Source organism: Alnus glutinosa, chromosome 7 (assembly GCF_958979055.1).
Source record: "Alnus glutinosa chromosome 7, dhAlnGlut1.1, whole genome shotgun sequence".
In the NCBI taxonomy this organism is placed as follows: domain Eukaryota; kingdom Viridiplantae; phylum Streptophyta; class Magnoliopsida; order Fagales; family Betulaceae; genus Alnus; species Alnus glutinosa.
This window is the reverse complement of record NC_084892.1, coordinates 8,518,837-8,528,726: the sequence shown is the minus strand read 5'-3', so window position 1 is coordinate 8,528,726 and position 9,890 is coordinate 8,518,837. Positions and strand designations below refer to the sequence as shown.

The following is a 9,890-nucleotide window of genomic DNA, read 5'->3' as shown; positions in this document are numbered from 1 at the left end:
AATTTCTATAAATTAATTAGTTTGTAGAAAATTTATACAAACCATCTTCTAAAATTAATGTGTTTTTTGAATGTGGAGTGAAAGACTAAGGAGGGAGGTAATGCTCAAGTGCTATGTTAATCCCATATGCTTTGGTTGGGATGAGGTTATAAATAAAGGACTGAAGGAATGGAAGGGAAAAAGTTTTTTAAAAAAAAAAAAACAAAAAAAAAAGGGCTTTGGGTGCTTTGCTCAATGTATAGTTAATGTTTGTGGATTTTGTTTGTATGTGTGTTTTGGTGCAGGAAGATTGGGTGTGAGATTGTTGTATAGTTTTGTTTTGGGTTCCAGTGGGGTGATTTGGGCACGTTGGAGTGTGTTTGGAATGAAAATGCTTATTCATAAAAAAAATAAAAAAGGTTTTTGCATTTTTGAATATTTTTAGGTATATAATTAAATTCTTATATTAATTTATTTTTAAATTTACTATTAAGTAATAAAATTATTTATCTAAAATTTTAGATTGTTCTTTTAAATTGATTGTTGATGAATATGTATATTTTTATTTTTTCATATATTTCATTTGTATGAAATATATAATTGTAGTTATCAAAGATTATGGAGAACAATAATTTTATTGAGAACCAATCGAATTCTAAACGAACTTGTATCGAAGCAAATTAACAAATCTATTAGTAGATCTTTATTAAGAAAAAAAAAATTTACAAGTGCCATACTAACGATAGAAACCAAATTCGAAGAACATATCTACAAAAATGACATCGTCAATCATTTACTACAAGACAATTTAGAAAAATATTGTGTCATTTTAAATTTTAATCCAGTTGGTTTCAAATAACATGTTGATCGGTTGGAATATGACATTTCAAAAGACTTTGCTTATTGCTTAAATTACAAGTTATGTTTTTATGTTTTAAACGGTAATTGAATTTTGTTGATTTATTTTTATAATTATTAGTTACATTTTTAATTATTTTTTTGTTTAATTTTATTTTTTTAAAATCTTGCCTCCTGTGAACCTAAGTTCTGGCTCCAACACCTGTCACTTTGTTAGAATGGTAAGTAGAAAATAGCTACAAATTGGTTTGTGGTTAATTTCTAATTTCTATCATTTTTTAGCCGTCCAACTTATCACATTATATATATATATATAACCAGCTTGAAATGTACATTCTTGACATGCATTTTATAACAAATATGAAATTTGTTGAAAACAACTGAATAAATTAACGTTATGTGTAAAAAAAATAGAAATTATTTTTATATGAAAATCTAAAGATGATTTAAATATACATCATGTATTGCCATTGGCATAAAAGCACTGAGAGAGAAGAAAAGAAACGGGATTTCCTTGTCAAATAAGAAATTAGTGTTATAAATTTCTTCAATTTCACTTGTTTTTTGGTGTGCAATATTTTGTTAGCGATTCAAAACTGTTCCAACAGGAATTAGTATCAAGTGTTATTTCTGGCTCTTCCAACACGAGTTGGTATTCAATCCAAGACAGATTGATTTGAAAATGGGGAAGTATTGCTCCATTTTGGGCATTAAAATTTATAACTTATATAAATCAAGTTTGCATAATATCTTATAATCAATCTTATAAAGAAAAAAATACAATTTAGCTCTCCAAACTACCACCCTTTTTTCAGATGGCATCCCAAATTACCATGGCTTACACTCTGGCTCCTCAAACTACTAAAACCTTAAAAAAAAAAAAAAAATGCCCCTTGTGACGAAATATCTTCATAATACCTCTGTCACGTGTCATTTTTCAATTAAAAAAAATCAAAAAAATTACATTGCAAAACAGATGGTGACTAGAGTGGTGACAGAAAGATTGGGTCACCCCTCTTTTGAAAAGAAAATGCGGTGAAAATTTGAAGAGATTAAAAGTGTTGTTTCTCTGATAATTTTAGAAAAAGTGTTTTTTTTTTTTTTTTTTTTTTTTTAACACCTATCACATGTACCACAGCCCACCCTTGACCACATGTATTGAAAACCCGACTCCTTTGGTCACACAGATCTCTTGTGGTCGGAGAAGTGGGAAAACCCAGTACACCTCCGCTGCAAAGGACCTTTTTCTGTTAACTAAGAGGCAGAGTAAAGGAAAGTCAGATCGATCAGATGAGAGAGGGAGAGATTCTCTACTTCTCTCTCTTTCTCCTGCCAATAGCGTACTTCCCTCTCCAACCACTGCCACGTCGTTTTCACAATTATTTATTATTATTATTATTTTTTCTAAACATGTCTTCAGCGCTGTATTTTGGATTTGTAGGGGACAGATTCGATCTTTTGACTGATTTATTTATTGAGTGAAGAGCAATTTAATTAAATATGTCAAGCTTAATTAAATATGTTTGGAAGTTTGTCAATTTTATAAATCAACTATAAACAGATTCATTTAATTAAATATGTTAAGTTCTTTAACTCTAATTTGTTAATTTTATATTTGAATTTGTATCGAATTCATAATTTGTGTAAAAAAATTATCAGTCCTAATTTTTTATATCAAATTCGAATCGTATCAAGACATGAATATACAACTATATAAGTTAATTATAATATAATTATTTAATTAAATTAATTCACTATAACTCGTTAACTTGAAAATTTCATCCCTGTATACCTTTAAATCAATCAGTAAAACACCCAATTTATAGCAAAACACCAAATTTTTGTCCATAAGCAAATACAAATGATGAAATTTCTCAATTGTTATTATTTTATTCATAAAAAAATCAATTTATCCGGTCAATCAATTGAATTTTTTAAAAATTTGTAAGTTATATTTGATAGTAAATTAAAAAATTATGTAATAATATTAATACTCTTTGGTCCTAATTCACAAAAAAAAAAAAAAAAAAAAATTATTAATTAGAGAAAATAAGAGAAACCTCTCAGAAAACAAAACCATTCATCTTATTTGAGAACAAAATTAAGTACCACTTATCGTGAGACAATTAATAATTATACATAATTTAATAGTAAATTATATAGCCCTATTTCTTATACTCTCTCTCTGTTTCTCATTTTATAGATTTGTACAACCCCTCCTTATATCTTCTCTCATGCCTTAAGCCTAATCCGTCATGGTCCATTTTCTTTAATGTTAGGTAAAATTAGTTCTCGCAATGATCATATGGAAAATTGATAACTATTATAAATAATTTAATTGAGAAATATTTATACATTTTATTTTAATATCAGATGTTTTACAAATTTTGAAAATCCATTCATTTATAAGTTTTTTTTTTTAATTAAATAAACTATAAGAATAAAAATTCCATCTATCGTAATTATTAATTGTAATGTAAAAGATTAAAAATAAGGGATAAATACCTCAATGGTACCTGAGTTTTAACTGTTTTTAAATTTAGTACCTAAGTTTTATTTGGTATCACAGATGATACCTAAATTATGAGTAAATACCCAGTTGATACCTCTGTTAGTTTTTCCATCCAACATTTAACGTCCGGCCACGTCATTGCCACATGGTGCCTTATTAACGCAACACTTGTCATCCTGGGCCACATCATTTGCCACGTAACTGCCATCTCTTGTTTGTCATGCCACATATATTCCTAATTAAAACAAGTTTTAATTAAACACCGTTTTCTTTCGAAAATTTATTACCGTGGGTTAAACTTATTGAACGACAGAGTTTGCGAACATAATTTGAACATTGCGAAAATCGGTCAAAACTAGGGTTCATCGTTCATCAGCCATTTCCCCCCAAATTGCAGAACCATCGGCCATTTCCCCCCAAATCGCAGAACCAACACCAACCAGATCTGGTGCTCCGGTCGACCGTTCTTCCCTAACCCCAAATCTGAATCATCGCAAGATCATGCCGAATTTAACTTCTCGTGGACGAAATTCCCCAAAAATGCCGAAAATCGTTGATTCCTAAACAACTTGGGTACGAGCGAATCTGCAGCAGATCAGGCCGATTTTTAGCTCCCTGTGGATGATACCAGTTGTTCCAAACGAGATGGCATCAAGTAGCCTACGAGATCGGAAAGGGAAGGAAGTTTCTCGTGGTATAGAGAAGGTTAGTTGTTTACATTTGTTTCGTTTGGATTTAAAAAAACATGTTTTTATTTTGGATTTAGATTAATGTTTGGTTTTTTCTTTGGATTTAGTCATCTTCTGGATCTTCGTCGGTGACCCGCAGAGAGGGGTCATATTACTGTTATTGCGATTTACCTGCACCATTGAAGACCTCTTGGACTACGGATAACCCTGGAAGAAGATTTTGGGGTTGCGCCACCTACAATTCAAGAGTAAGCATTTTTTATGATTGAAGTACTTCCTGATTGAGTGAGTTATTAATATACTTCAACATACAGACAAAATCTGCATGCAAATTTTTCAAATGGAAGGACAACCCAACTTGTGCAAGGGGTGAGGAGGTCTTAAAAGAGATTATGAAGAAGGTTAATGAGCTGGATGATGAAAATGGAAACTTGGTGGCAAAGATGAAAGACTTGGAGAATGAAAGGGACAGTTGTATGGAAAGGGTTAGGCAATTGCAGAAGGGAGATGATAAACGCATGGAAATCATCAATTGTTTAGAGAAGCAAAATGTCAACTATAGGGCAAGAGCGAAATTTCTGATGTATGCTTTGTCCCTGTCATGGGTTACCATGATGTTGATTGGTTGTGTTGCACTTATGAAGTGAATTGTAAAAGATATTCATATATGTATGGGACTTATGTAAAAAAGTTTAGTTTATGTCTTGTGCACCTAATTTTATTCAATGTGGTTTATCATCAATGTCTGAAAGTTACCATTTTGGTATCTGATTAAAAAAGTACCACTATTGGTACCTATGTTTTATACTTGTACCACAAATAGTACTTCAGTTTTAACATTGTGCTTTTTTTGATACCTAAGTTTTACTCATTTTTCCTAAAATGGTACCCCAGTAAAAAAAAAAAGTCCAAAAGACCCAGCGCATTAGGGTTGGTGCAAAGAACATCGGTCGAAGTCACGGTCGACCGATAGGTTGTTGTATGGGCTCGTAGCTACTTCTACTCTATAAATAGTACTTATACTTTAGTTTAGGTCTTGTGCACCTAATTTTATTCAATGCGGTCTATCATCAATGTCTACAAGTTACGATTTTGGTATCGATTTGATATAAAAAAGTATCACTAATTGGTACCTATATTTTAAACTTGTAACAAAAATAGTACTTAAGTTTTAACATTTGTGCCTTTTTTGGTACCTAAGTTTTACTCATTTTTCTCAAATAGTACCCCAGCAGTAATAAGTAATCCAGATTACAAACACGACAATAAAATGCTACCACAATAAAATGGTACGACAATAAAACAAAAAGTCATCTGTTCATCAACAAAAAGTTACATGTTCATCAACAAAACAGTATCACAATAACTAACCCTAAAATGTTGAAAAGTTAAAGTCTTCTACACCAAATAGTAACTAACCCAGATTGTTTACACCAAATAGTGTGTTAATGTATCCAAAAAATTACAACTGGACAAAATTTAGGACTGGATCCCTACTGAGTTGTATTCAGCTGTTGTGGTTGTGAACTTGTGATTGTGTATCAACTTCAACTGGCTGTGACCCCCCCCGGTATACCGAAGAGACTCGCCTTTGTCTCCGTCTTATCGGTTGGCTTTCGGTTTGTGGGATGTCATCCGGTTGTTGACCAACCGTATTTGTAGATTTAGTTGTCCTAGGAGGTGACACTGTCCCTGATGGCCCTCCCTACCACAAATTTAACAAACACATCAATATATCAAAATGTTAACAGTCAAACAGAATTTAAATTATGATTATTCCACAAGTAAGAAACAAACTCACAACATCTGTCTTAGGCTTCTTAACCTTTTTCGGATACTTCTTCCTATTGGCATGTTCTGGTTCGCTGCAACCTCTAGCATTGTGGCCTTTTTGACCACAGTTTCCACATTGCACATTGTATCCTTTGCGACATATTTTAATGCTCTCATCTGGTTTTTTCTCATAAGGTTCTCTTTTTCTTTGTTTTTTGGGCCTCCCGCGTTGTTTCCTTGGCTCAGGTGGATCTATGGGATCCACATCACGGTCAGCCGGCCAGTCATCTGGTCCAGGCATAGGATTAACCCCACAAGCATAGGTTTGTCTGAATGTATCCATAAGGTACCATTTACTGACATATTGCTCGGGTTTATGATGATTTAGGTATATGGCAGCAATTGCATGTGGGCATGGAATTCCATTTAGCTGCCACCTCCCACAACCACATGTACGTTGCTCAAGATCTACCACTCTGCGAGCCTCGTGGGCACTGTCGACCTCAAACTACAGTTTGTTGCTCCAATGACATATATAGTTCCTTGCATCTGACTTGTTTCTCTCCAATTTTTTTCATAATCTTAGGACAAATAACATTTGTTGCAGTTACTGCTCCACCCCTTTTCTGATTGAACCGATTCATAATTTGCCGCCTTATTGTCTCAAAACAAGTCAGTATTGGTTGGTCTCTTGCTTCAAGTATCCATGCATTGAAGCTCTCGGCGATGTTATTTAACAAAATATCACTACAGCTGGTGGTTCGGAATGCATGCCTTGCCCACAATTTTGGGTCAATTTTATCAATGTAATCACCTGCTTCACCATGCATACCTCTGATCACGGATAGGTAGTGCTTGAACTGAATTTCATTCGGTGCCCTAGCTGCACCCCACAATGCGTCTTTGAATTCCTTCCATTTGAATCCCTTGCCCTTAAAATTCGCATGCAAGTGCCGGACACAAAATCGATGCTCGATACCAGGCATTAGATCCTCCAAAGCATTGAAGAGTCCCTGTATTGACAACAAAATACATGTTAAATAAAAGGTTAATATGTAAATGCACATATGACATAGGCAGTGCATGCAGATATTACCTTCTGTCGATCTGACATAAATGACAAAGGTAGTTCATGCAGATAACCAACATCTTCCAACAGATTTCGCAAGAACCATGTCCATGTATCTTTGTTCTCCGTCTCACATACCGCATATGCAATAGGGTAAATATCATCATTACCATCCCGGGCAATGGCTGCATGCAATTGACCACCCCATTTCCCCTTCAAGAAACAAGCGTCCACACATATCATAGGTCTACATGCTGCCAAGAAGCTTTTGCCACTTAAAAGCCCTTTCAGCATAGTCTTGAAATCATTATCTGACAGAAGACCATGTATTTGCTCATTGCTCTCTTCATCATACTTGTAAAACAAATTAGGAAAATTGTTGTATGGATAGTCTAAGTATGTTTCCAATACACTTTTCAAGTGCCAAATGTTGAACCGGTCTGCATCCAAATCGGGTACTGTAAAAATATCTCCTCCAACATACGCCATCCGGTGGCCAGTCAGTGACCCATGGTGGTAGATAATCAGATCAAAAATTGGTTCATTCATCCCTACATTAATTGTTGATAAGTGTTTACAAGTGTTGATAAGTGTTTACAATTGTTGATAAGTGCTCAATGCGTAGAATAGTGTTGATAAATGTTATATAAAACTTTCCAACAACAAGGGAAGTGCTAGAATTCCCACCCCCATCCCACCCCAATCCCACCAACCCTAAGTGTGTCAAAGTTGAAAATTGATTTATTAAATAAAAAAATTAAAACACTTAGAGTTGGTGGGATTGGGGTGGGACAAGTGTGTTGAGTGTGTTTCTTAGGGTAGAGAAAGCAACTACTCAGAAATTGTGTTGAGTGTGTTTATTAGGGTAGAGAAAGCAACTACTCAGAAATAGTGCTGAGTGTGTTTATTACTTTATCAAAAGTCATTGTCTTTTGTGGACAAGGACATGGTTTTCCTGCGGGGACCCAGTCTCCCAAATGCAATAAATAAACAAAGATAAAGACACTCCCAAAGATAAAGACATACATATGTGCAATAAACAAATACAAGGACAATGACATGTTTCGGACAACAACCAAACGGAACTGGTTTGAAACACACAAAAAACGACAACAACACGTCCTAGGAGGCCCTACCCACACTTTTCCCAACAACCGACAATCAAACAAAACCTATATTTACCACAAACAAACTTCAACCAATTACTTTTTCAAAAGATGGTGTGACTGAAACTACCTTTGAGAGTTCGATGTAGTGTCGGGGGTTCCACTGCAACTACCTTTGTTCTGGAAAATCACCTTCCAAACCACAATAGAGACCTTGCGGAACTAATATCCAGCCCAAAATTTGGCAAGTATGCAGATTTCGAACCCGAGGGTGTAGATTTGGGAGACTAGCCGATAAACCCTATAGTGGAGACTTTGGAGACTGTCTGGGAGATTTGGGGGAGTGGCCAATGAAAATAGTGGAGATTTCGGAGAGTGTTTGAGAAATTTGGGAGAGTGGCCGATGGTTCTGCGATTTGGGGGGAAATGGCCGATGAACGATGAACCCTAGTTTTGACCGATTTTCGCAATGTTCAAATTATGTTCGCAAACTCTGTCGTTCAATAAGTTTAACCCATGGTAATAAATTTTCGAAAGAAAACGGTGTTTAATTAAAACTTGTTTTAATTAGGAATATATGTGGCATGACAAACAAGAGATGACAGTTACGTGGCAAATGATGTGGCCCAGGATGACAAGTGTTGCGTTAATAAGGCACCATGTGGCAATGACGTGGCCGAACGTTAAATGTTGGATGGAAAAACTAACAGAGGTATCAACTGAGTATTTACTCATAATTTAGGTATCATCTGTGATACCAAATAAAACTTAGGTACTAAATTTAAAAACAGTTAAAACTCAGGTACCATTGATGTATTTATCCCTAAAAATAATCCACCAATTGGGCGTTTTCAGTACTTGTGTTTTTCACAATTTCTAATCAAATGACAATAAAATATGAATAACTCTAAAGTATAAATTTAAAATATGATAACAAAACTAATTAAATAATTATTTGGGAACGCGTTGTGTCTTGCATCGATCCGCCCAAAAAAGGCATGAAGAAGGAGGGGTAAAGTGTGTAATTACATGAGTTTTCCAAGGTCAAAACTAATCATAAAAATTAAAATTGCCTGCCACGAAAACAGAGATTTTGGATGCAACCATTGCAGGTAATGAGTGCTGGCCGCGGCTGCTAATTAATATTTGCTTCTCCAACAGCATTAGGTGGTCCCCATTTTCACTGTTCAGCGCTGCCAGTGACTTTCTTCTTCTATTTTGTTATAAGAATAAACAGTATATTGACAATGGAACAAATAAATAAATAACAAGTTTATAAGAATAAACAGTATATTTACGGCAAAGTTCATGCTTTTCATATTTTGTTCAAGAGTTTTTACGAATTTCTTAAAACAAAAATTATATGATGTATTTTTAACCTATGCTTACTAAAATGCTGTACTGAGTACACATGCTTTTTATTTATAGGCTAGATCATAGACCTCAAAATTGGTATACACCATAAATGTTCCTCCTATAAAAAAATAATTAATTAAATTAATTTTATATCAATTTACAAATTAATGCCAATTACAGTTAATTTGATTTGATTCTATTAAGTAATTTAATATAATAAAATTATCATATCGTACACCATATATATATATATATACACGCACGATTTATTATTAAATATAATAAGTTATATATATAGAAGAAAAAAAAGGGGAGAAGGAGAGGAGGAGGCATGAACTTATCTCTGGGGACCCAAACTAAAATTATGATGACTAAATACCTCATTTTCTGTACGGACTTAATGTGTAAAAAGTAATGAGAGATCTTACACATTCATTTATTTTATTTTTTTAGATTTTTTTTGGTTTTTTATTTTATTTTTGTAAATCTATCATTAAATTTATGAAATTTATATGGAACCTCACGAATTTAATGTTAAATTTACTCAT

At 33.7% G+C, this 9,890-nt stretch overlaps 1 protein-coding gene across 1 annotated transcript; it reads right to left on the bottom strand.

Moving 5' to 3' along the window:
• Nucleotides 1-5,605: 5,605 nt before the first annotated feature.
• On the bottom strand, nt 5,606-7,429 carry LOC133873210 (uncharacterized). Its single transcript, XM_062310942.1, has 3 exons — nt 6,908-7,429; nt 5,840-6,824; nt 5,606-5,743 (listed from the first exon to the last, which is right to left on the bottom strand). Exons 1-2 carry the CDS (start codon nt 7,427-7,429, stop codon nt 6,315-6,317), a joined length of 1,032 nt encoding a protein of 343 aa, XP_062166926.1. The 3' UTR covers nt 5,606-5,743; nt 5,840-6,314.
• Between the last annotated feature and the right edge of the window lie 2,461 nt (nt 7,430-9,890).